This window comes from Ammospiza caudacuta, chromosome 3, assembly GCF_027887145.1.
Source record: "Ammospiza caudacuta isolate bAmmCau1 chromosome 3, bAmmCau1.pri, whole genome shotgun sequence".
Taxonomy (NCBI): domain Eukaryota; kingdom Metazoa; phylum Chordata; class Aves; order Passeriformes; family Passerellidae; genus Ammospiza; species Ammospiza caudacuta.
In genome coordinates, this window is record NC_080595.1 from 48186824 (window position 1) to 48214713 (window position 27890).

The 27890-nt window shown below is 41.5% G+C and overlaps 1 protein-coding gene across 1 annotated transcript; it reads left to right on the forward strand.

The window, feature by feature from the left end:
• The first annotated feature begins 2139 nt into the window (after positions 1-2139).
• Positions 2140-27385, forward strand: GPR137B (G protein-coupled receptor 137B). The gene is made up of 7 exons (XM_058800760.1): positions 2140-2578; positions 11279-11328; positions 16119-16341; positions 20161-20314; positions 22263-22387; positions 25207-25331; positions 26812-27385. The coding sequence occupies exons 1-7, from the start codon at positions 2210-2212 to the stop codon at positions 26921-26923; spliced, it is 1158 nt and encodes a 385-aa protein (XP_058656743.1). The 5' UTR covers positions 2140-2209; the 3' UTR covers positions 26924-27385.
• Positions 27386-27890: the final 505 nt, after the last annotated feature.

The following is a 27890-nucleotide window of genomic DNA, read 5'->3' on the forward strand; positions in this document are numbered from 1 at the left end:
GTCTTATTTGTTATAAATATTTTACATGTTTTCTAAACTCCTGTTCAGGCCTTTTACCTCCCGCCATCTATTCTTAATGACCATTACAGCCTGAGTACAGACAGCTTCTCTGAAAAACTTGCTTCAGCAACTGTCAGTTTTCTGTATCCTACCCTGGTATTGAGTAAATTTTACTCTTTATTTTACTCTTTTTTCCCTTTCCTTTCCTTTCCTTTCCTTTCCTTTCCTTTCCTTTCCTTTCCTTTCCTTTCCTTTCCTTTCCTTTCCTTTCCTTTCCTTTCCTTTCCTTTCCTTTCCTTTCCTTTCCTTTCCTTTCCTTTCCTTTCCTTTCCTTTCCTTTTTATTTTTTTCCCCCCAGGAATTACGCAGGATCTAGGAGCATGTGCTAGTTCAAAATTAAGTCCAAGTTTATTTGCACTGAAGCCATATAATTCTTTTTCTGCAAGCTCTAACATATCTCTGTAGATGTACAAGATTTTTAGTGCCTAGGCATTTCTTATCCTCTCCCATCTCTCCCATATTCACTCTGTGCTCTGTACATTTCTGTATGTAGTCAAATCAACCATCACCCAGTGCTGAGTATCACCCTGCTTCTCTAAGCTGTTTTTCTGGGATTTTCAAGGCTACCTGCTCATGGTAAGAGTCTTAAAATCATATCTAGAAACTTTTATCAATGACCAGATTTACAGGAGCATTGAGAACCCACAAGTCCTTTTGCAGTCAATGGGACCTGAGTTTACTCAGCACCTTGAAAATCAAACTGCTGAAGTTTCAGTACCTAACCTTGGATTTTAGAACAGAGCTTTAAGGGTTGAGGGTGGCTATTTCTGGGGCAGAATGGGGTTCACTTTGAGATATTTTTAAATAGATATGCAAACTTTTATATATTTTATTCTATTAATAAGCACAATTATGATAACTGTCTTTTTCAACAAAATAGTAGTTTTGAACTCCTCTTAGTGCAAGGCATTAATAATGGAAATCCCTATTTTCATTGATAGTGTCAATTTCTGCATATCATGTACACTGTGTTAGTTCATTACATGGACCCTTCCACTACAGAAATCTTTTTTTCATTTCTCACTAGACATGTGGGGTCTTCCCTGGGGATTGGTCCATGTAATAAGCACTTCTTGCAATCAGCTTACAATAAATGATAGAGAAAAATGTGTCAGTGCTCCAGCCGTAACCAAAGTAGCTTTAAAAATCTTGTTCTTGTACCGTACATGGTGCTCTGCATGACCTAGAGATATATGAAGCATTTTGACCACACTTCAAATGTCTAAACCACTCAGTTTCAGTTCTCAGTTCTCACCCCCATGAGTCAAACCCATCAGCCTGCCATAGCACCTATTAATTTATAGATTTCATCCCAAGGGCATATCTGCACACTTGTGAGAAGGTGTGGCCGGTCAGCTGTTTCCAGAGTGATGGCACAAAAGCAACCAAGAAGAAAAGAACCTGTAACTGCATGTATGCTTTGGTGAATTTAGATGTCTAGGAGGTTTTATTTTGTTCCTATATATGCTAGGTTTGGAAGTCCTGATGTACCTTTTCTCCTATTCTAATGAAGCATCTTATAAGAAAAATAACAAACTGAATATATTAGATTTGCTGTGCCAATTGTGTAACTCTTTATAAACACAAAGCTTTCTGCAATGGCAAGCTGAGCTGTTGCAGCTTAATACAGCAGTTTGAGTTTCAGGAGTACTTGAAAGTGTTTAAAATGATTTCTAACAAAATGCAGCTAAATGAAGTACTTCTTAAACAGGAAACGAAAAAAAAAACCTACAAAGATATTATTGTCTGCCACTGGAAAAGTGTCAGGTACTTGTTTCTTGTAAAAAATAGAACATTACTTAACTAATTTAAAATCCATATAATTTTCCTTAGGAAAAAAATTAGCAGCAAACCGTTCAGAGGCTGGTGGATTTCTTTGTTTCTTAAGGATGGCAAAGATTTGTGCAGAGACATCAGCAAAGAGCAGCTTTCTGAGCTGTTCCCTGCCAATTGCTGACAAAGGCAGTCCTAATGAATCATTCTGAATTGTGATCATGTGCTACCAGCCCACAGTGAGCTGCCAAAGAGGAAGTGCAGCTTGTTTTCTTTCATTTTCTTGATTCCTATGCTGTAGGAAGATGAAAGGAGAAGGAGGAGGAGGCAACAGCGGCAGCCAAACTTAAATAATTCTGACGATTGCCGATATCAAATGGAGGCCCCTGAGTGGGACCCACTGAAAAATGACACCCTTCCGCCGACCCTGACGCCAGCTGTCCCTCCGTATGTGAAGCTGGGCCTGACCATTGTATATACTGTTTTTTATTCACTGCTTTTTGTGTTCATCTACGTTCAGCTCTGGCTGGTCCTTCACTACAGGCACAAGAGGTTCAGTTACCAAACTGTCTTTCTGTTTCTGTGCCTGTTTTGGGCCTCTCTTAGGACAGTGCTCTTTTCATTTTACTTCAAAGACTTTGTCACAGCAAATTCTCTCAGCCCCTTCATCTTCTGGCTTCTTTATTGCTTCCCAGTCTGCCTCCAGTTTTTCACCCTGACCCTGATGAATCTTTACTTCACACAGGTAAGCAACAGATATTTAGTTGATTAAATCTAGCTGAATGGTAAAGCCTTATTATGTGAACATCATGAGAAAAATGTAATTTACAAATGTACCTTGGCAATGCAAAAAGCAAATTTCAGTTGTTTATTTGGGTATTTTAACTTCTGGTCTATATGCCAGTGATCAGTGTTACCATGAAACCAGAGCCTGAAGTGATCACTGCAAGAATATCAATTAACACGTCTACTGTCTATAAAAATAATTCAGAGACCGGAGAAAAAATGTATAGGAGAGCTTGGAATTTGGACACCCAAAATGTCTTTTTATTATTATGCCCTATTATTGTTGTTAGACTTTAAAAACCTCCTGTCTTACCAGACTTGATCTCTGTGTGCAGAATTGTACTGTCTGATTTTGCCAGCAACAAACCCCCAGTCCCAGTTTTTTCATAAGTTGGCTGACGTTTCTCAGTGAGGTTTCTATTATGTGTATAACAATCAAAACTGTTGATGGAATCCTACTGTGGGCCTAAATTCCTGTTAGGATCTCTATTACAAACAGCTTTGACTCTTTTCAGTAACTGCTAAGTGTTGTGCACAGATACACCCTCTATTTCAAGGACTCTCTGATGTAAAGGTAAATTCACTGTATATTGGAGTAAAGGAAACAGTGTCTCCATTTCAGGAAGAGGTCTTTAGAGCGTATCTGTGCCATGGACATCTAAGAAGTCAGATAAGTTAAGCTGCACAGGGCTCCAGGTTGCTGCAGCTAGAATTGCTTGGAAATATTTATGGTGAGCGTGGTGATCTTGCACTTGGCTGAAGGACGGGATGTTGGCATGCTGAGACAAAGAAAGGCTGCTGGGCTTGCCTAAGATCTCACAGGAAACTTGCAGGAGGGCAGATACTGAATTCTTTACCTCCTTATTCCCACTGTAGTGCCTGGAGCAGGATACCAAGCCTGCACTCATGTGGCCCTGATCAAAGTCCACTTTCCCAGTGCAGAAGCAGTTAGTCAGGAGAGCATCAGCCAGCCCTGGAGCACACCAGGCAGTGCTCTGGATGCTTTGGGTGTTGCTGTGTGCCCCACTTGGAACCAGCTGTGTGCTTGGGGCTGGTGCTTCTGTAGTCCCCATGGTGTGTAACAGTGCTCTGTAGTGATGACAGCCTTATCAATTCTGAACAGCCTGACTGGAGACATCAGGCTGCATGCAAGGGCTGCTCTCCCAGAGCTGGAAAAGCAGCAATGGTAAGCATGACAGCTGTAAGAAGATCACTTGAGTTGTAGAGGGTATTAAATACTTAGAACCACATATCCAGTTTTGTGCTTAGGTTTGCTTTCATGGATTCAGTGTCTGAAATGTCTGCTAACTCATCCTGCTCCACTCCCTGGTACTTGAGATATATTAAGGGATTACAGGAACCTTTCATCTGCATACTACTCAAATCCAACTCAGGCATGTGGTTACCTATGCTTTATCCCATAGCTATGGTGAGGGTCATTTGATAACTGTGCTGCTTTGCAGGGTCAAATGTCCATCAGCACACAGTCCAGCCCATCACAGTGCTGGGGCTAAGTCACAGCCTGGGGTCAGACTCTTCCCTCAGACATGCATGTGGGGCTGCTGTGGAAGCCTGGAGGCAAAATGCAGCATCCTGGCTCTTGGCCAAGAGAAGCCTGGGCTGGAGCGAGCACAGGGGGGGCACAGCAGTCTGTGCAGTAGTGTCAGCACTCAGGAGGCTTAGTGCTCCAGGTAACATTCCTTTTGTCTGAAAAAGATCTGAAAAGGCAGCACACAGAATGCAGACATTTGTCCTTTTCACTTATTTTTAGCGTTGTTGTCTGATAGCGTGCAGGAAGTACAAGTCAGTGGTTGGAAACAGAAAAAAAGCTAAGGCTGTTGGTTCTGCCTTTGAGACAGAATTCCTGCTTTGTCATCCTGAGTTCTCCTTATCTTCCTCTGAGCCCCTCTGAGAAAGAGTGGAATAGTTACCCCTCTTGAAAAGCTGCTGTGAGGCTTTTGAAACAGTATTTGCAGGGACTTTCAGGGACTTTCAGAGTTTGTGATGTGTGTCATGGTCTTTAAATACCTTGGGCCACTGTAGACAGACTTAAGAATAGTATTGTTGTTTGCTCTAGAGCTAGTTGCAGTCAGTGAAATTTAATCTCAAGTATCTCCCCAGCTGAAACAAAGGTTTAAGAAATACAAGCACAGCCATTCTATGAATGCATGACAAAATAGGTGCATGTATTTTTAATTCACTGTTATTAATTCTTTACTTCTAACCATTAAAAGGTGGTTTGGCTTGAAATTCAGCATCTTGTATATAATGTACATCTAGCTTTCCACAGTAGACAAGCAAGAACTAGTGTGGAAGGGGTGGAGAGAGAAAATTTTGTTTTCAGTAATGGCTTAAACTTCACAGACCTGTTTAGAAACAGCTTTTATCCTTTTATTCTCTAGAAGACAGGCAAGAAGAGTCTGCAGCTGTGTCTCGTTGCATGAAACCCCTGCTATTTCACTGGTGCTTAGCTAGAGGGAAAGAAGTGATCTGTGTATAGTATAGGTACAGAGCACTGGAAGAGATCCCATGGGATCTCTGGAATTTGTAGGGTTTTATTATCTGCTGTCGAGCACCTACCATTCCTAAATGTAGCACTGCTAGGAAAAATCATAAATGTAGATGTGAGAGGGAAAAAAGTGGTTAAAAAATATTGCAAATCCTCCTGGCCAAACAAAAACTCATTTGGGAAGTGCCAGAGGGCATTTTTCAAATAACAAGCACCTTTGAACTTGATGGAAAGTTAGCCACAACTATTCTCTTTTTTAATAGGTATCCCAAAGCCATAGGGAATTTCAGATGTATTTCATGTGTAGCAGGACAGATGAACCCTGATGACATCAGCACAGCAGAGTTTTGTCCCCAGACCTGAGCATCATCAGCTGCAGCAGAAGAACCTCTAGTGTGTTGGAGCAGGTTGCTAAAGGAGGAGAACTATGAACAAAAGAGAAGTTAGAATCAAAATAGTTTTGACTCAAAATGGTATCTTTGGGTTGAGAGCCAAGTTGAGGGTCCTTTGATACAGTTGTAATGCCCTACTTAGGGCATGTTAGAAAGGGTGCTGCAGATAAGGCTTATAGAATATGTGTTACTCTCAGAGATTCCATACTGGAGAAAATGAATATGATTTTTAATGGAATAAGTAAATGTATTAGAATTTATTAATCCTGTGTCTGTATTGATTTCCTTCTAAAGAAAAATAATAGTGTGATCTATGCTCTCAGGAGGGGAGGCCCTCTGCTACTTGGAGATCATTAAAATAAATCTCAAATGAAGATGAGATCCAGTGGCACTTTTGTAAAACAATAGCACAACGCCAGCAAGTAACAGCTCTGTACCAAGATAGCCCCTGATCCTGATCCACCACATGGGGAGCCAAGGTGTATTTCCACCTCCAGACCAAAAATCTCATAGAGATATTTGCCTCACACATGCAGCTTCCTATGTTTTATTTTCTGATAAATGACATATTTTCCATTTTAAAGGGAAAGAAGTGGAGGATCCCACAGTGAGGCATCCCAGGCTAATGAAAAATGTGAGGATTTCAGGACTTGGATACTCCTTTATTTATGTCCTCAAATCTTCCCTGTCCCTGACAAGGGGACACTGAAATGAGTCCTCAGGCTTTACAGTTAGTGCTGTGAGTAAAAGACTAAAGAGGCTCTGGGAAAAAAAAATAAGTTGCCTTTTCTGGTGCATGTCAGGGGTGGACAGAGAAGCACTTGCTTCACTTTGTCCTGTTTGCTCAGGCTTTGCATTTCCCTGGGGAACAGAAAACAAATGCAGCAGGAGAGAGGCTAGGATGGAGGGTTACAGGCTCAAAGAACAAGGTCAGGGCCAAAGACCGTGAGCTATAAATTTCCCTCAAAATCCCAGGCCTCCCTTGTGGCCAGGCACAGAAAACAGTTGGGTGGGCTCTAGGTTTTGTCATCAGGTTGGGAACTTCTCCAGGAGGGAGGGAAAGTAGTGCTGAGCTAAAGAGCTGTCAGACAGTATGGGTGGAGAAGGCTGGTAGGCAGATTTTACCTCTCCTTCCTCCTCCCTAACCATCTTCCCTTTTCTTTGGCATCTGGATTGAGAAACTTACCCTGCCTCCCAGGCAGTGCTGATAAAATCAGGGACTTTCAAATGAAGAGAAGTTGTACAGAGTAAGGCAGTTCTGAGGGGAGCTGGCCATGCCTGGCAGGGTGAGGTAAAAACAGCACAAGGCTTTCAGAAACTTTTCATGGATTTCAGTGGAACCAGAGTAAATGGTAGCTCTGGGAGGAGAATTAAGAAAATTCCTCATTCTCTAATTACTGAGGATAGCATTTCAAAAGTTCTCACCAGTCAGAGAACAGAGAGGGCTTTTTATTTTGGATATCTCTTTTTAGCAGAAATTAATAACTCATATATTATAAAGCTTATTATTAATTTATAACAATATTTAGATGTATATAGAACTACACAGGAGTCTAACTACATATGGTAAAGCATCAGCAAATATGTTTGCTGTAAAATGTTGCCCTTACTATTGTATCTACAGAAGACAAATTGCAATTGCAGATTGGCTGGCTGTCAGCATCTGACATGAAGGATGAGGTCATTTGACTTAGAAAATAATTTGATAGGAAAGCTGCTCTTGGAAGTTTACTGTGGCTGTCAGCCCCCACAATCATCCCTGTCCTTTTAGGACTATTTTTACCAATTTGTGGAAGACTGAGGATGGTAGTGAGTCACATTGCCCATGTCTGTAGGCCTTACAAGCTGTGTAGAATTTAGAGAGTAGAGGGAAAACCTGCCTGTTTTGGGAAATCTGATCCAAATAAAAGAATGAACATGGAAGAAGGAGAAGAAGGGGAAGGTGGGCCTGGGACTGAAAGATACACAGCTGAAGAAAAGGTACATGTGCTGATGATGAGATTGTGGCATTATTTTCAGGTTTCAAAGGGAAGTTTGCATGGAGTGTGACAGAGGAAGAGAGGGACTGTGATGAAAGGAACTGGGAAGGGAAAATGCATGCTATTGTTCTTATAGGGTTTTTGACGTGAGAAGTGGTAAATAAAGCTGAACTTCGTTCCTGTGCCGAGGGCCAGCTTGAGACATACGCAAGCATTTATCACATATCTGAGGCTTTTTGGTGAGCTGAGCTGTAGCTCCTGTAAAAGTGAATTAATCAGCTAGCATAGGGGAGATTTGTGCCAGTCATCACATCAGTTCAGCTAAATCAGAGCGTGGACACGAAAATTGCTCCAGGGAGATTTTATTTTTCTTTTGCTTTGGGAATATCTGTCTTGGCTTTGACAGCTGTTTCACTGATACCTATAGAGCCAAAGTGGCTCCTGATTAGCTGGAACCCCCATCAGCTACAACAGCCTGGCCCTGTCTGCCTGCTCTGCTGCCCAGCAGCTCTCCAGAGCTGTCTGCAGCCAAGCTGCTGATGGATCCCATGCCATCCCCACTCCTGGGGCCTGGTAACATGTCTCTAAGGTCAGCTGTTTACATCAGTTCGTGCAATGGGAATTTTCTCTGGCTGTATGAAGAGATTTTTGGAGTCCTTTTGAACTGCTGCAGTTTTATATGCCAGACATATACCTCAGGGGAGTGGAGGAGGGAGTGTGAGAATCTCATTTGAGGTTTCCAACCCTTTGTCAGAAACAGAGAGTCAAAACAGGATATTTCTCCTTCAAAGAACAAGCAGAAGGGGAAATACTTTTACGTCTAAAAAGTAACCCTTTAGACATAAGAAAATTAGCAAGGACTTTCACTGCGTTTTCCATGCTCATCTTGGGCCACTCTGAAAGATCGTTTTAAAACAGCCTGCTCTCTGTTTGCTCTTTAGTCTATTCTTAGGAATAGTCTGGTTTGCTCTGGTTTGCTGGAAGACTTACTTAGATGACTCAGATATTGACTGGAAGTTTTCTCAACACTGCTGCGAGGAGGGGCCGTTGAGCAACCAGGCTCTTGAGCTAAATGCTAAAAGCAAAAAGCTGCACCCACACATGTGAGGTATATTGAGATCAGCTCCTGACAACCTTACTCCCACTGAACAATCCTTTATTCTGTGACAATCCCATTGATTACAGCAGGGCTACTCATGAGCTAAAGCCCCATCAGTTTTTAGGCAAAAGTGGCAGAATCTGGCTGCCTGTGCTCCTGCCTAGCAGTGAATTGGTAAGAATTCTCCATGCCTTAAAGTGTAGCTTTCATTCTATATAGCATCCTTTCAGTTTGGTGGGTTTTTTCTTTAGTTTTGGTTTGGGTTTTTTTGGTTTTTTTTGTTTGTTTGTTTGGGGTGGTTTTTTTTTTTTTTTTGTTTTGGTTTTTTTGGTTTTTTTTTCTTTCTTTCTTAATGGTCATTTTGCTCTGAAAATTTCAGAACATGTATCACCTAGGACAGGTTCACCAAATGCAGAACCACAGTAACAGCTGCATTGGTGATCTTGAATCTTGAGATCCCGTTGGATCTGCAGCAGAAGCATCACATTTGGTTTTACCTAAGTTATCCATGGAGATTTTGCTGGGCAGTGGTCTTGGATTGGTTTATGTGACAGTACCTTGTGACTTAAGAGGGATGAGTAGAAAATTTTTGGGGAACCACTGGAGATGGTATTTAGGAACTTGATATTTGCTAGGTTTTGTGAAACCAGAACAACTCATTGCCCGCTGGAAATTGTTTGTCATGTGAAGTTCTTTGCAGAGGCTCTGAACTCTTATGTTCAGTGCAGCTCATGAAAGATGTCATAATTAATGGTAGAATGTGTATAAGTGATACAATAGGTGAGGATTGTGGAATGACCCTAGAGACGAGGATTACTCGTTTAGTTTCATTGAGATCAGGAATCTGCTTCCTCCCTCCCTTCCAGAATAAGCAGGGTACAAAATGTATCTGAGAAGTATTTTCAACCTCATCCCTTCTCTGAAAGTGACAGCTACTCTTTATGCACAGCAGAAGTGCAGAACATTTGCAAGCCCCTTGTACCTTTCCTTTCAAAAGCAAGTAAATAAAACAACCTAAAACTTCTTCCTGAACTCCTGTGAGATTTCGTGATCCAGGAATTTGGAGAATGAATCACAAAACTCCTCATTAAGGGATACTATCAGAGATGTTATCTATTTGAAAACAGTATCAATGGTTGCAGAATATTTTTACAGACTTTTTTCTCCCAAGTTTTCAATTTTATTCTCAGTTTGCTGAAAAACTCAGTGCTCTCTGCTGCTTCAGCTAGTGTTAAGCAAGCTGAAGTATCACAAAAATAATTTCCATGTCAAGGCAGCTGTTTATGGTGAATAGGAGTTAAATGACAAGTTGTTCCAGGAGATCTGGAACAAGTTGAGCCTGATTTTCTCCAGATCTATGTCTCATGATTGACTCTCAGTTGTTCCCATAACTGGAGAATTTTTTACAATATTTTGCTATGCAGACTCTCTCCTGTTAGGTGATGTGTAGAATCATTATGTAGGCTTCTCCTCACAGAGGACATATATTAGATACATTGATAGAGTTCCTTTTTCCCTTTAAGTCATTGATTTTTAGAAGGATGATAAAGGATACTTCAAGCATTTTCCCATCAGTTTTCTGAAGTATTTTAAGATTAGTAGAGGCCAGATAAAGAGACTGACAGGTAGACACATTTCTACAGTCACATTGTGATCATTTAAGTCCTGTTTCCTTGGAAAAGCATAATAATCATAGCAAATATTATGCAAACATAACTAAAGGGCATGCAAAACCAAGGTAAATGGATAAGATAGCAGAACCTGAGGAGAAAATGATTGGGAAACTACCCAGAATAAGTCATACATCATGAGGTTTTTATAATACTTGTAACCAGTGTGCTTTGTTGTTGGTTTAAATGAACATTTGTAAACTAAGTTTTTGTTTTGGAGCATTTGTAAACTAAGTTTTTGTTTGGAAACCATGTTAGCTTATAAAAAAGCAGTGGTACTTTCAAGTGATTTTTTAATAAATAAGATACAAAACATGGTAATATATTTTTGTATAATTTCTGATGATGGTTAAACAACTATGACTGATGGCTCCTAGCTACATTATAGAAAACTTTGTCAGTATTTTATCTTTTCTGGTACAGCAAGCCAGCTGCTGGGCATGAGCTATCCCTCTGTAAAAGCACATATTGTTGTACAGAGAAGAGACAGTCAGCAGAAGCCAATTAATACCTCAGAGTCAAATAATGAGTTTGGCTCTCAATGGTATCTCTTTGGCAATGCAACAAGAATGTGAAAGTATCTATCTAATTTCAGGCCTGGTTACTGTGATAGGCTCTTCATGGGAACATTTGGCCTGGTGTGAACTGGTCTGTGTGAGAGACATGTACTGTCAGGTCATGTAAGAGCCTACAATAGTTTCCCTGCATGGTTGTGCTGGCATTGATCCTTTTGTTAATACTGATATAAAGGACCTTATTCCTAAACCAGAGTAAGGGAAAATAATAGTGTAGGCAGTTTGTGTACAAGTGCATCTGATCACCTGCTGAGTGGTTCTAGTACTTTGCTTAGGGTTTGCCTGTCATGGGCAAGCAACCCATGCAAATCTGTTATGTAATGAAACCTGTCGTGGCATATCTTGTGGCCTGAGAGACAGAATTGCTGTGACTCACACTGTCTTTCTTTGCTGACATGTATACTATGTTTGATGCAATATTTTTTTGTTTTGCAGGTAATTTTCAAAGCTAAGTCAAAATATTCCCCAGAGCTACTGAAATACAGGTAAGAACTTTGCAAGCATTCAATGTGGGAGGGAAGAGCCCTACTGCTTGAGAAACATAGTTTCTAATTTGTGATGCTCATATTTCAGCTATTCATATTTGTATACCAATGTTTGATGATGATGGTTCTGAAGCCACCTTCTTCCTATGACCTTTAGGGGACTGTGTCCTTTCTCAACACAGGGATCATTTTTTAGACAGTCACATATTTCAAAAGCAAATATTTCAAATGCAAGTGGAAAACACCTACCCTGGGGATTTGCGTATTGGTTCTTAACATTTGTATTACCAGGTAAATTCAGATCCAGTGCTGAAGAAGCAGAGTGATGTTTTGTTTTTTTGACAGGAATGAGTGGGAGTGGGTATGTTTTAACCTGTGAGGTCAATGTAATAGAAGTCTTAAAAGTTTTGGGAAGATGACGGACAAATTGTGAAGAGAAAGAGCTAGGGAGAATGGGTTCAATTTCATGATGTGTTTGGTAGCTTATAGATAACCTCCCCTGACTCCACAGAGCTGAGGTTATGGTAGATTTACATTTAGGTGGAGAGATTAATTTGGCATCTTGTTGTGGAGGAGAAGCTGTCAGGATGTATTTGAAGGAACCCCAAAGGGCAGTAATATCCAGAAAGCTTAGGAAGAACTCAATAAATTAATGTTTGTTGTGCCAATGCTTAAAAGCCTCAGTTGGGCAATGCTGTTTAGAAGGAGGAGAGAGAGAGTGGTTGTCTCCATTCTAAAGAAAGAATTTACAATATGAATTCAGGATAATTTAAACTGCAATCTGAATTGTCACTTGCTGACTGTTAGGAGAACAGTACTGTATGAACAGGGCAAATATTATCACTGTCCTTCTCTAGAAATTTGTTATCCTACTGGTTTTTCATACAGCTTGTGAGGCAATCATCTGTACCAAGTGTTTTGGGAACTATGTTTGGGATAAGGGCAGTACAGTGAGAGCAGGCTTGAGGTGGGCTGGGGAGAGCATGGGAAATGCAGAGTGTGATGGCTGATTCAGGAATCTGGACTCCAGGCTGAACTGCAGCTTTGTAACCCCCTTTTGCACTCAGGTTCCTGTGAGAAGAAAATCCAGGAGTATGGGCTGGCAGACAGGCAGAGCACACCCCAGGCAGGTCCCCCAGAGCAGACGAGGCTGCCCCTGATGGGCACACGGGCAAGAGAGACAGAGAGGATTGCTGTGCACAGAGCCAGCTCAGGGTGGTGGAGGGCTGGCTGTGTACAGGTTCCTGCATGGCTTTAGAGGTGAGAGCTAGAAGCTTTGAACCTCATCTCTTAGTGATCCTTGTGGCAAGGCTTTATTCCTGAACACTGCTTGAAAATGTCTTTCTTGAAGCACAGGAGCTCGTGATATTTAGTCAATGCCTGTGAAGTAACTGCATTAGCGACCTGCATGTAGCTTTTGGAGCATTTTGTTCCTAAATACAAATGTACTGTGGCTAGAATTACTCATGCACAGCCTACCCTCCTCATGAGAGCTCCATGTCCACCCTGACTCTTGCCCACTGGATTTCTAATACAAATCACTCTTGGATCTGGCCCAGTTTTTTTCTTTCTTGTTCAGCTCTGTTGGTAAGGGATTTCAATTGTATTTTAACATCTCAATTGCAGCAGGAGTGTGGTTAGTTTGTCTAAGAGAGCTATATTAATAAAGCTGACCTAATTTCCTATCTTACACAGGGCAATTGAAATTATGTAATATGTGCACAACCACAGATGACTTAATTGTAACAAGCTAGTGGAAGAGCACAGACTTACATAGTGGCTTGTGCTGGAAAGGACTTTTAAAGATTATCTAGTCCATCCCATGTCCCATGGGCAGGGACATCTTTCATTAGATCAGGTTGCTTAGATCCTGAGGGAGAGATAAATGATGGAAAGATTAAAGGCCTACAGACTGGTCTGGAATCTGCACTTACTGAATCCGATATTTCTTCATTACTGAATGTTCACTTTTTCATTTTTTCCCTCCATTTTCTTTTTTAAGTGTGAGACCCTATTGCCCAGTATTGCCATTTTTGCAACAGATGATGGCAACATAAATGGGGCAACTGAGAGGTACTGACACAGGTCTCAGAAATCTGAATAATTTCAGATGCCAAAAAAAAAATTCCTATAAATCCTATTGGGGATCCAGAATCTTAAGCAAACTTTATTCAGAACAGCTTTTATAATATTAGTAAAAGAGCTCAAGGTGAAGTCTCTGTCCAATTTCATATTTAAACAGTCCTTCTGCCTGTCTCCCTGGACTTGGGCATGTCTTACTGTCACCAGGTTTTTGGATGAGGCTTACTGTGCTGTGTGTGCGTGTCTTGTTACACACAAGCCTCAAGCACTGCATACAAAATACAGTAATTTCAAACAGATTTTCTTGTTAAATGAGGCAAATCTCACTGCATTTATCTGAGGTTTTGTTTTCAGCTCAAAGAAAAACTTATGGGTGCATTCAGCCTGATAGAGAAGGAACAGAACAGCCTGGTGTGTGTCTTCCCCAGCCAAAGCAGATTACACAAGGCTCCTTTAAAGACCGGTCCCAAAGTGGGGATTAGGCACAATACACCTTTGAACTTTCACTTGCACTTTCACTGATGCAATCTGGAAACACCTCTCCTGCCCTGCTTTTCTGTTTTCTATAAAACTCCATGTGCTTCTTCATGCCTTGTAGGTGCACTTGTAGTTGAATTGTAAAGATACTTTCTGCCTTTAATCTGCTGAGACCCTAAAACCCTTCCCCTAGAAAGACAGTCTGCATCTCTATCAGTGCTTTTCCATAAATTCAGCAACAATGCTTCTATTGCATTGCAAATCAGGCAGCCATTTCCCCAGCCACATCATGTTTAGAAGGGGGCTGGAAGATCCTCCTGTGAGGAGCTGCACAGCTGAGTGGCCACGACAGCTCACCCTGGCACATATGGGAGTGTGTGGGCATGGGAGTGTGAAAGCACCGGGATTTTTTTGTTGTTGTTTTTTAGTTTGGAGGTTTTTTTTTTGCTGAAGTCTGCAAAGGAGGAGCCTGGCCTGAAAGCTTCTCAGCCTTGCTGGTTGCAAGCCAGCTTGATGCTGCATGCCAGCATGCAGGCTGTGCTGCAGCAGAAGGTCCTTCTGGCTAAGGTGAGCAAGAGGAGAGCATGTACTTGCCGTCCCACAAGCAAGGCAGATGTAAGAGTGTGCCCTTCCTCACAAGCCCCCACAAGGGGACTAGAGATGGGACTTTGGGAGGGGAAGGAAAGGAAGACATGTGACCACTATTTAAAGACTTCTGAGCTACTAATAAAAGCTATAAATGTACCACCATTACAGAGAAAACCATGTGAGAGGGGAGCTTCAGGAGTGCAGTGCTTCCTGCATTAGACTATGAGGTTTAAAGGAACTACCTCCAGCTGCTTATCCTAAAAACAGAGCCCTGCCCTGGGAAGTTAAGAATGAGCACAATCTTCCTGCTGAGAGGGAATTTCCGTGCCTGGCAAGGAAAAAACAGCATCCTTGCTCGCTGCCAGATATAGCTGGAAAGAAAGGCACTGATTCACAATCTTGTAGGCTTTCAGTTCTCCCTGTAACACAGTTAAACTATCTCAAAGGTGTATCTCCTCCTTTCCTGCCCTCTGAAAGGAAGCCAGCTATGCTTCAGCTTTGTAACTGCATTGATGCTAACCCAAAAGAATATGAATGTGTGAAAGGAAAAGATCCCCATTGGGTAAAGTATTGTTAAACAATTGGAACCGGATTCCTCGGGGACAGTCTGTATGTTTGTTGTATGCCAAATTCAAAGTTCCCAACAGGCATGAAAAGCTGGGGCCAAAACCTCTTGTTCAGTGACTGCAGATTATGCATCTTATCAGTAATTTTCTTGGTCAGCAATGATAATGAACTAAGCAAATGCTTTAAATGGAAGCATGCTCTTTTTTTTTTTCCTAATGGAAAGCCCCACGGGTTTGTGTAGGCATAAGGAGGAATTACAACCAATAATAAATTTAAAAATTACATACTATGTAATACCTTGATTACATGGTATGCTTATATTCTAAGTATCAGTGCTGGGTAGGTTGGAAAAAAAACAGCTGGATAAAAACAGTCCAACTCCTGGGCTTATGTCTGTCACATTTCAGTTCCACGTCTGCTTCTGTGGTGGTGTAAACACACATTTTTCCTGGCCTAGATGGCAAGATGCCAACCCAGAATCAATATGCATAGTTAAATTTCTTGATGTTTCTTTTAAGAGGTTGACCATGACCAAATTGTTTAGAAAAAGAGACAGAGAAGGAAGCTAGGGAACCAATAACCTGGAGATTTTTTCTGCTGTTAGACACTTCCCTAGTTTGATATCTGATGACAAACATTAACAGTCAGTGATGCTTTACATGGCAGTGGTGGTATAGTAAAACCAGGGTCAAAACCAGTCCATTCCAGGCAGAGGTTTTTTTCTAGGAGTGATTAGGCAGAGGGTTTGTGCTGTGTATGAAGCGCACAGTCTAAGAAGGTGCATGTATTTTTTAAGTAGTTTTTGAGAACTGTGCTGTTCAATTTCTGCAGCAGTCCTCTGTGTTTTGCTGCTTGATATTAGTTGCTTTACTTACAGCTTGTTGTGTAACTGTAAAAACAGGTTTGAAATGGGCTAGGTTAATCTCTCCAGCAATCTGGAGCACTTTGATTTTGGCTCAGGCAGCTGGTTACTCTGTCAGCTGTGGCAGATTTCATTTCCCAGAGTGCAACTTCCAGCTCATGATTGACACTTGCTGAACAATGTTGCTAAAACTGTTTTCTTCTCACTCTCCCAGGTTGCCCCTCTACCTGGCTTCTCTTTTCATAAGTCTCCTCTTCCTATTGGTGAATTTAACATGTGCAGTATTGGTGAGGACACAGAATTCAGAGAGAAAAATCATTGTCTCTGTCCGGGTGGCAATTAATGACACATTGTTTGTGCTGTGTGCTGTTTCACTCTCCATCTGCCTGTATAAGATCTCCAAGATGTCTTTAGCCAACATTTACTTGGAGTCCAAGGTAAGGTACATTTTCAGTTCTTTTCAAGTATCTTCTAAGATACAAGGGCAGTGCAAGGCAAAGCCACAAAGCCTGAGAGATGGAGGCCTTAAACTTCACAGTCTGCGCTTGGCTGGCCATCGTGCTCAGTACATGAATTAAATATTAAATGTTAGCAAGGGAGCTTTTGGTTAAAACCAGTGATCCAAAATATGTGGTTTTGAGACAGATTTTGCATAACTTTTTGGCTGGAGTTTCTCACAGCTCTTTTCAAGCAGACAATGCTTTCTCTGGCTCCCTTGTCTGAAGACCACTTAATTTCAGTACTGCAACGTAGAAGTGGCCTGTACTTCAAAATCCTTCAGCTTGTCAAATCATTGACTAAGTTAACTGTTTAAGGTAGCAGCATGCTGAAGATAAGCCAGACAGAGAAATATGAATCTCCCTTTATATACTTGCATATTCTTGTATATATTCCTATAGATAATGAGAATGTGTTTTAAAAGATAATAGATTATAACTTAGCCAGCTGGGGGAAAGGGTTAAAAGGTGTCTCCTATTATTCTACAGGATGTTCTTTAAAGAAATATTGGTAGGTTTATATCTTTGGACGCATTCAGTGGTCAAGGAGCTGGGTGGCATCATGTAAGCACGCTGTGTTGATTATAAAATCAGTGATGATGTTTTCTATCTATAAATAATGAAACAGGGCTTTCAAAAGTCCTTGCACTTGCAGAAGACAGTTAAATCTTGAATTATCAGTTTAACCAATAACATATTGCTGTTACCACACAAAGCCTTTAAAATCTAAGGTTCAACTGCTATTAAGAAAACCTTACCATAGAATTCCTCTCTACATTTACCTAATCAGATGAAATAAGTTCATTTCCTGTTTAATCAAATCCGGCCATGCTGCACAACAATTAAAAGTTCAGGACTGAATAGAAGATTTAAAAACACAGCTCAGTTTTGTTTCTTTCAAGCCTGTCATTTGCTGACCAAAGGGCACTGGCAATGGATTATTTTTATTAGTAAGAAAAGTTTTTCTTGTGCTGCAAATCAGAGAGGCATAAATCTCTGTAACAAAGCAGTGTTAACCTAAAGGAGGCTTTGGGTCTGTTTTAGTTTGGTTTTGGTTTTGTTGTGTTTTCTACTTCTGTGGGAAACCCAACCTTCCTTACTCCAAACTATTTCACAAAGCCCTAAGGTTCTCTAACATTACTGCAGACAGGAAAGGACAGAAGACTCAGCTGATGAAAGTTTGAATGTGGAAATGGGAATTTAAGAGTGATTTGCTCCTCTCTGCTGACCTGAGATGGGAGTTCCTCTGAGGACTTCCAGCAGGGTTTGACTGCACATAATTTAGGGGTACAGATGACTGAAACTAACTGTGACTAAAACATCCTGGTTTTATCTGCTACTGTTTGGCCAAAAAGCTATCTAGAGAAGAAAAATCCATTCTCTATAGTGATATGACAGAATACTGTTGGAGATAATGCAGTCTCTGTGGCGCATGTAGGAAGGCATCAGTACTGGCAGCCTTTTATTTGCATTTCCCATTTGCTGATACATATCTTCCAACCACATGTGAAAACACATTCATCTCCGTGGCCTGGCATGGGGAACCATCGTGGTGCTCTGTGCCAGGGCTGTGCCAGCACCAAGGAGGTCCTCAGCCCTGCCTTTAGGTGCTGACTTGGGCTGGTTCTCTGCTGGGACACACTACCAGCTTGGGGCTCCCCTTCTTTTCTGCAGGGGTCTGTGACAGAAAAACGATTCCTCTGGATTTACTTTCACTGCTTCTTTCTCCCTTCACCAACCCACTAAATTTATCTGAAGCATTTGAAGTGAATGGAAGCAAAACCAGGACACTTTTTTCTGCTTTTTTGTATTTGGGATGGTAATTTGTTAAATCTCTACACATTTAACTATTAACTGTTAAAGAATGACAGCTATGTAGGGAAATTATACAGGGAAATACCAGCCCCGTTCTGCTCTTTGCTTCTGCTATCTGCAATCTGTAAATGCCACCGAGCTGGGACATGGTATGTGCCAGTCAGCAGCTTCTCTCTGCTCTCTCTCCCTCGGTTTCCATGACAGCACCACTGACTTGTTGGTATCGAAGGAGAACAGAGAAGTGCCTAGCAAACATTTCCTCTTCAAAGCATTTCCTGCTTGCTGGTATTGCCACAGCTTTCACCCCTGCCTGCTATGGATCTGGCTTCAGTTCCTGAGTAGCTGCAGTCTCTTGGCTCACTCCTGACATGGCTGCAGGTTATGGCCTGGTGAACGGTGGTGTTTGCAGGCTGTTATCAGCTGGAATTCAGAGACATTGACTGCAGTGGGTATTTTCAGAGCCTGGCTGTTCACTGAACCAATGTTATTTTACTGGGAAGACAGGCAAGCTTGTTTTCCACAGACTTTTTCAAATACTCCCTGAGCTTCTCTTAACTTATGCTCACTGGGGAGGGCAGACTGAGGAGCTGGGTCAATAAAGCTGCAGGGCTAACACTCAACAGCGTGGGTGAGCAGCACTGCAGCCCTGGTAGTCTCCTGAAGTCCAGGAATTCAGGACATGGTGGCTTGATGACTTCCCCTGATACTACTTTAGTCCTTCTGCTGTGTCTGCTCTGCCAACCACAGTGCTTTGAACCTCTGACCCTCAGCTGCAAACCTGGAAGCAGTGTGTGGGCAGAGGGAATAAGATGTAGACTTTCCAGTCTCCTGCACTGATTTAAAAGGTCCTGTGGCAGGGAAAAGCAGCTTCTCTCTCAGCCTGTCTCTCTCACATAGATGAAAGGAAATCATCCTCCTGGTGTGAGTCTCTGTCAGAGAGGGAGAGGGCAGGGCTAGAGAAGCAAATGACTGCAAGGCAACTTACCTCTAAATGGACACAGCACATTTACCCATCTCTCCTCCTTTAGTTGTGCAAAGCACTATTCCAGAGCCATCAACAAAGAATTTACTTGGAGTTTCTTTCAAAGCCAGTCCCATTTTTGTACGTCTGCTTGCCTCTCTGATCAGACTCACACAGGTCCCTGCAGTCATGGCTCCTGGATTCCTTCCTTCCATGCTTCCTTCCTGCTACAACTCCTGTGCTCATGTCTCAGCCCCTCTCAGTGACCCGGTCCACTTGACATAGTGGCAAGTCAGGCACTTAATCCTCCCACTGGATCAAGGTCTTTCCCCTGCTTTGTCCAGTCTTCTCTCTATGGCTTAGGAACTGTTCCAGTTTCACCCTGCAGTCTCATTCCTCTCCTTGTGCTCAAGCTGCCACTCTGACTGCCCTGCCACGGTCACTCAGCTCATAGGCTGTGCTGCCACTTTGTCTCCTCTGTGTTGACATTAGCTGAGGCAGGATGTTCTGTTCCTGTCTGTGCTGTACTTAAGTGCTGACTGTTATGACCTGCTCTGTACTTGTGAAATTGGTGCAAAGCAAGCAGTTGTAAAAAGATGCAAGGTTGCATCATGCTAGCCAGCATCTGATACAGGATGCTCTTTAGCTAGTGCAGAGCTGAAGGCTGAATTCTGTTGCTCCACCGCATGCCAAGTGTGGGTCTTCTGTGTTTTCACTGCTCTGAAAATAGCACTTGTTCAATAAAATGTAAAAATTAGTCACAGCCCATCTTGCTAAGGGCTGGAACTGCTACTGTTGCCTGGAAACCACTGTGCTGATAAAATACAGGAATATACATAAAATAGGATATGTTAGCCAAAGAAGGAAAGACAAGAAGTCAATTGCATGAGACAGACTAGCATGACAACTCTCGAAGTCCATGCAAAGCAAAGTTATTCTCAGCTTCCCTTATGAATAATAACCTGTGCTTAAATCTCTTCCAGGGCTCATCTGTCTGTCAGGTGACAAGCATAGGAGTGACTGTTATACTACTTTATACCTCACGAGCCTGCTACAACTTGTTCATCTTATCGTTTTCCCAAACCAAGAAAGTCAACTCTTTTGATTACGATTGGTACAACGTGTCAGATCAGGCAAGTATGAAAATATTTGCTAATGAGAAAACCTAATTCTCTAGCTGATGATTGACTTCCTAAATGCTATCACAGGAGGAATAAATATATTCAAACCCTATTTTATTTCTTTTATTCGACGCACTAAGATTGTTTTGCTCCAGAAATACAAATATCTGATCATTTTGGCATAAGGATAAAAATTACAGTTCTGTCCTAAAAGAAAAAAAGTAACCACAAGACAAATAAATTTAAAAATCAATCTTTTGTTTACATTGATTTTGCTGTCAAAAGAAAGAGCACCTTTTCTTAAAACATGTATTGTGTCCACTGTAAGGACTGTAATGTACTTAGAGAATCAGAAAAAAAGTACTTGATTCCACTGAAATGCTCAGCTCTAAGACATCATAACACCTCCCACTACCATCCAAGGCTGTGGGGTTATTTACTTTAATTCTGGAATTAGCATGATAATTTCTGTTGTTTGAGGATAAGGCTATGACTCTTCCCAACCTTTAATTGCAAGCGACAATTTACACTGCAAACTAACAGTAATAAAAATTCTAAAGGAAATAGCAGGAGATTCTTTGTTGAATTCTAATAAATTTCAGTATCTAGCTCCTTTCTTTGCTTTGAAGAGTGTATTTAGGTCCCAGTATTTTTCCAGCTCTGGGCCAGGGTCTGGATCATGTGTATCTTTTATTTTGGTCTCAAAATCCCTTGTCTCCCCTGCAACCAGCAAGCACCTGCAGACCCAGAGCAGTGTTCCCAGCCATGCAAGGACCTTGTATTGCCCAGGTGGCCAAGCAAACCTGCAGCCATTAACAAATTTCTGTTGAGCAATAGGTAAAACTCTAATTAAGAAGTAGGTAAAGAGTAGGATAGGATTGCCCTGAGGACCTTGTTATGAGTAAGTTGAGTAGGGTCTGTCAAGGGACCTTTAATCAACCCTGCTGCAGTGCAGAGAAGAGGACTGCAGGTGTTGCCAGTGGAATTAGAGCACAGAGGTTTAGGCAGAAGGGCATTAGGCTCTGACTTTCTCCTAAATCAAACAATTTCCCTCTTGTTAAGCCGTGAGGAGTTGCTGCTGGTCCTGGTGACCCTTTGCAGGGGACAAACAACTTGTTCTGTCAGTCCTATAGTCTGGAGTAACAGGGGCTGGTATGGCCGGACTTAACTTGGTCCTGTTTGCCCTCTGGAGGCAGAGGTTGTTCACTGGGAGCTCACTGGAATGCTTTTCAGCCCTTGAGTTACTACTACATTTTTTGAACATCTATTCTGGCTTGTGACATTAGGGTTGCATGGATTTTGGGGTAAGTTATTTGAACTATATGTAAAGAGCCTGGAATGAAGGAGTGGGTACTCAATCTGGTACCAGACTCAAAAGACACTTTTAGAATTACAGCCCAATAAATGTACTGTAGCATTGCTCAGGTTACTGGTCAGAAGCACCCTTTTCTCTTCTTTACCAAACACATGAAAGGACAAGATTTGCCCTCTGTAGCTATGGGCAGTGCTGGAGGTCTAGAGAGAAGATCACAGCTAATGCTGCAGTGCCAGCAGTTATTCAGCCTGAGAATGTGCACCAATTTGAACAGACCCAAGCCTTTCATTTTTAAAAGCAATGCCCTTGACCGTTGACTGTTCCTTTACAATTATTTCCAGCAGGAAAGGGATTGGAAAACTAGTTTCTCATCACCTGAATTTTATCACTTCATCAAGTGATTGCTTCCCAGGCTTTTAAGCTGGGAAGACCCCTGCATTAAACTGATATTTCTGAAGGAAAGATAGCAGGAGGAGGAAAGGGAAATCATGTCCCCAAGATAGCATATTGATTTTTTACTATGCCTTTTATCATTAGCCAGATTGATCTGGCTCTACAGAATGGAATTTCTGGCATTGCCTCCTGCACCTTCAAATGAGCTGCCATCTTTATTTTTAAACACTTTACTCTTTTACTTTTCAACAGGCAGATCTGAAATGTCAGCTGGGAGATGCAGGTTACATAGTGTTTGGAGTGATCCTTTTCATCTGGGAGCTCCTGCCTACTTCCTTGGTTGTGTATTTCTTCCGTGTCCGAAACCCTACAAAAGACCTAGTAAGTGGAATTTGTCAGTGTGTTTGCTAGTGTAATATCCAGGTAGGTCTGAGTGGCTCAGCTGCTCAGGGATCTTTTGCTTCTTTATGTTCTGACTTCTCTTTTTCAATGTGTCCTTGGCAGAATAAGAGCAACCAAAACTTCCTGCTTCTTTATGCTAACTCCTCTTCAAAGAAACTCATCAGGTTTATCCAGAAAGAAAGGCCAGGTTCTCAGGCAGGTTATCTAAAAAAATCAGGAAATTTCTGAAGTGTAGGGACAACTTCCCTTTGAGATAATGCAGCATTTTACTGGAATCGGTGGAAAAGGAGTTTGTTATCCAAACTTGGCATCTTTCATCACACAGCAGTGAAAATGCTTGTGTGCTAACAGTTCAACAAGGTTATGAAATAATAGTTGAAGTTTTTCCAAGTCAAAGACCAGTGGCCATAATAAGCACTTGCTGACTTGTTGGCTATTTCAGAGGACCAGAAATTAAGGTGTAAGTTGTAAGGATAATTCTCCATAAATGTCCTTGATATCTAAGTAGTTAATAGATGGACAAGCATTTTTTGTAGCTGTAGGCAATGTCTCCAGGTGAGGTGGTTGACAGGCACACAGGCAATACCAGCCCTCACTAGGATTACTGAGGTAATGTCTCTGTTTCTGTAGGCCAAATTATACCAAAGCTAATATTATTCAAAAGGGATGTAAATGGTAAATACACAAGTAAAAGAAACAACAGAATAACCTAGACAAGGGGATGAGTTTTATCCTCATGTGCACATTTCAGAGACAATGATAAAGCCAAGATGAACAAGGAAGCAGTACCTGACATTGCACTAGAAAACCCGATGGATCCCAGTGCCTATGACAAAACCATCTCAGACTCACTCCTGGTTAGGAGTTAACCAGGACAACTGCAAAGAGAAGAAATGTTTTTAAGTATAGGCCAGAGGTCCTGCTCTTCTAAAAAGTGACCACAGAGAGATCTCATTTAATTTAAAGTGGGCTTAATAAGACTAGACCTGGTGGCCAAGTTTGGATAGTGTGGGGAGATTCAGAGAGAATGAAAATAATGGAAGTAATCTAATCGCTCATTTTGAAAACATGAAGGTTTGGAATCCTAAGTAAACAAGAGCTCAAATGGAGTCAAACAGGCAGCATTCTCTCACAAGAGCATGGCAGTAACATGTATAACATATTTTTGCATTGTAATTTGCAGAAAGCCTTAAATCTCCATTAAGATGCAATTCAGAAGAGGCAATCAGTGATACTGCCTCAGTATCTGCAATTGTATACTGCAATCAGTATCACTTCTTTTATGGATATCTTTTTTTAGTGTAAACAGTATTTGTCACATGGTTTAGGTCATATATAGATTTTTTTTTTCACATAGGACAAATATTTATTGGAAGACCAGAAATAAGTAGAACTGAACAAAAAAATGAAGAGATTGTAGCAAAAGAAAGCTGAACTTCAGTGTGAGGTTGCCACAAGAGGGAGACCAAGAGCCGCAGAATTTTAGGCTAATGCATTCAGTAGGCTGCTACTTGGCTAGAAAGCTCGGGGTTAGAATTAAAGCTAACCCTCCTTTAGTTAAAAAAATCATAACAACAAGTCTGATTAGGTAAAAATCAAAATTATTCTTTAATTTTTAATAAACAATCCTGAGAAATAGTTCTTTGGTTTAATGGTTCATTTGGGACTTCAGAAACAAAAAGTTTGAATAGAGGCATCCTGCATTCAGCATTACTCAAATATTAAATAATTCAGTGAATATTAAACAATTCACTGAAATAATAAGTGTTTATAGCCTGGAATGAGCTGTCTGTTGGCTCTGGTGCTGACACAGGTTTACAGCAGCATGTGGCCCTATGCCTTGTTGTACCTTTAACCATACAAATGTTGAAAATGGGGGCATGACAGAGATGCACTTAATCCTCTTTCCATCTTTGTCAAAGTTATTTAACACATAAAATAAAGGGAGAGATCAAACTGCTCTCCTTTTTAAGGCCAGGGAGAAGATGTCATCCTGGCTTATCCACAGGCACCTCTCTTCCCTGGGGATGGGAGCAGTGGATCAGTGGTTGAGGCTCAGTGGGTTCTTAGATGTCCCTCTGTGCTGTTTCTGAAATCAAACTGATTTCTTGCATCTTGTATGTTTTCTGTTCTGAATCACAGGGAAATGCTTTGTAAATGAAAGTGTTATATGTACACTCCTTTCCCTGTTTTGTCAAAGGACCTGACCTCAGGATTTGACCCTCACAGCACATTTGACCCTCACTGTAGATTAGATACTGAAATTGCTTGGTGAGGGCCTAAGGGACTTCTCACATGTGGGTTCACTAAACAGGATGCCAAGCTTCAACATGATCAGTTCCTGTGGTAAGGGAGGTAAGGCACCAGAAGAGAGTGTTAGCAATGTGGGAGGTAAAAATCAAATCTCTTTAGATGTTTCATACCTTTCCTTCAGCTCCTCAGCTGCTTCCTACTGCTCACTTCAAGTCAGCTGCCTGAAAGCATGAAGTATCCTGGATGGACAGGAATTCAGCAGAAAGGTTGAATGCAGACTGGTGGCTTCAGAAGAAGGTCAGGTGTTAGCTGAGAAATAAGGATAAATAAATAGCTGTTGAGATGAATATCACTATGCTGGCAGACATGAACAGTAAATGCAAAACTATTTCAGTTGTCTTCAGCAAATGCAAAACTGCATGTTTTATTTTGGAAACTGTGAGGTAAGTTGGCAGCAACTTCTTCTGGAAGTCAGGCACCAGGCAATTGATAAACAGCTATTTGATAGATGTTGCAAATACTGACTGAGGTTTCCCTTCCCTCAGGCCAATGCAGGAATGGTCCCAAGCCACGGCTTCAGTCCCAGGTCTTACTTCTTTGACAATCCCCGCAGATACGACAGTGACGATGATCTGGCCTGGAATATTGCACCACAGGGGGCACAGGGCAGGTGAGACACAAGAGCAAACTTCTTGCTGCCCAAAACAGAAACTGGAGGAGCAGGAACTCTGACACACCACAGAAGATGGATGTGAATTGTCTAGCTGCAATTGCTGTGTAAATCCCAACAGGGTGAGGGGAAGCAAAAGGGGAAGCTGAAGTGGACAGGCAGCACTGAGTGACTGTGGGGGTCCAAGGGCACTGTAGACACTATAAAGACACAAGAATGAAAATCGTTACATAATTTAAGAATTGTACCAACGTACTGCTCATTGAAAAACTCAGGTCAGAACTTTGTTTCATCCTCTATTTCTTCCAAGAATGGCTTCAGAAATTCCATTTACTCATTCAAATGTGAAAACAAGACTGCCTAGAAAAACAGCTGTCTCCCTGCTCAGGCAGAGCAGAGAAAAGCTGGACAGCGCAGGCAGCATCTTGTGATGGTTGTAGCGAGAGGCCTTTCAACTTAGGTTGCCCTGTAACATAGCTAAATATCTGGAAGGTGACCTGAAATGAAGTGGCCATCAACATTCCCACATGGTGAAAGATTAGAAAAGTCCATCAAACTGCTGAAATCCCACACAACCCAGAACTGGCACAAAAATTCTGTCTTCTCTGCTCAGGTGTGATGTTTGGGAAAGGATTCCAGTCCAGGAAGGAGCAGTTCACATGAAAAATGGTAGCACCCAATTCAGAGAAGGAAAGGCACTGACAGGACTCTATCCTGCCCTGAAAGGAGTCTGAGTTGTGTTATCCCTTTGTTGTTGCTTTAGCTACACAATGATATGAATATATTAATGTAACCCAGATCTAGTTCTTGTCGCTCATTCAGATGAGACAGTGTAGTCACTGTCTGTGAGCCCAGACCATGGCTCAGTGAAGTTGCACACTCACTATTTACAGTTATCAGTCATCCTATTCCTGCATTAATTATTTTTTCACATAGTAACTAAGCCCATGGAGGATGCTAGAGGTGGTTTTGAGCCAGCCTGGTATCACCCTGTCTTCCACACTGAGCCATCAGGGAGCCAGCCACACTGGTAACACATGCATAGCTCCCACTGGAAGGCAAACCAGCCACATGCATTGGGAGAAAAGACAGCATGGCAGAGCTGCAAACCATGTCCTGGGCTCTGGGACCCAGACACAGGAGGTTTAGATCTCTGACAGGCCCTTGCAGTGCCAGGACTTGGCAGGGATGAGCAGCACCATTTCTGGGATTTTCCAACACCTTCCTGAACAGCAAATCAGAAAGGGGGGGGTCTTCAGGGAGTTGAGAGAATCAGGAAATAGATAATGAACATTTGGGCCAAAATAATTGACAGATTGGAAAAATAAATAGCTGCCTGTACCCCTGGTTGGGGGTTTATTTTATTTTTGCACTTCAGCATGAGAACTATCTCTACATAACTGCATTTCCCCCATGTTCTCTAACTAGATGCTTAAAGAACCAATCTGCCAGTCACTAATTCTTCTATTTTCTTTCTCAGTTTCTCTCCAGACTACTATGACTGGAGCCATCAGAACAACAGCTTCATGGCTTACATAGGATCCCTCCAACAAGATCCAGCACTGGACACAGACCGGCCGAGCCCTATTTAACTTCAATCAAGTACAGCAATCTAGGACATTCCAATGTTACAGCCAATGTTCCGAAAAACAAAGCTTAGCAACTTTTCTTCACCTTTTGGTTTTTAGAAATTTTCCTATGCACACATAAATGAAGAACCTTGCCATGAGCTTTTCATAGTTCAAGGAGAAGTATAAGCTAATGATTTAAACTTTGAAGACTGTTCCAATTAATACCTTGTTCTAAGCCATGGTATTTTGGCTTTGAATAGAGTTGTTAGAAGGTATAATTTAATCATTTTTATGCTCATTTTAAAAGAGCAAATTTCATGAAGTGAAATGGCATAATTATTTTCTAAGTATTTTTATTTTTACACTGTGTATAGTTAGAAATACATGATTACGATCAATATACTGTAAACACATGAATAGATTTTTCAAATGCATGACAGTTGCAATTTTTATGTGCACATAAAAGCCTGTAAGAAAACAATATCAACCCAATTAAATACTTCTTTTCAAGTTACTGCTATGTCCTCAGAGCACACTTTACTCTTTGGATGTCACTGCTTACTCAGTGTGGTGTGATAGTTGGAGGCTAAAAGTTATCTGTACCCTATATTCTTCTAAGAAAGTAAGAAAATTTTATCTTCTCAGCAGCTTTAGGGACAGTCTCATAAGAGTGGAGGTGAGCATCTGCTCCAGCTGGAGCACTGTGAACTGCAAAACAAGCTGAAAATTTGTATGCTTGAAAAAGTAAAGCTATGCAATCATGTCCATCAATCAGATCTACATATATTACATGGAAGAGTCAGTCAAATACCCCACCAGGGAGGGATACATAGAACAGTATAAATAAACAGACTTGTTTATTTATTAAGAACCTGGGAATTGCAGTGTGGGAATAGAGCAAGAGCCAGGAGTACATAAAGCAGTAGAACCTCAAAAGTGCCTTTCTGCATAACAAGCAAGCAGAAAAGTTGTGCTTCAGCCTTTCACC

Excerpts from the sequence above, each read along its gene's own strand:
- GPR137B (XM_058800760.1), top strand. The coding sequence starts at position 2,210 with ATGGAGGCCCCTGAGTGGGACCCACTGAAAAATGACACCCTTCCGCCG. Across the intron at positions 20,315-22,262 it reads CAACGTGTCAGATCAGGCAA|ATCTGAAATGTCAGCTGGGA; the intron begins GTATGAAAATAT and ends TTCAACAGGCAG. Across the intron at positions 25,332-26,811 it reads CCACAGGGGGCACAGGGCAG|TTTCTCTCCAGACTACTATG; the intron begins GTGAGACACAAG and ends TTTCTTTCTCAG.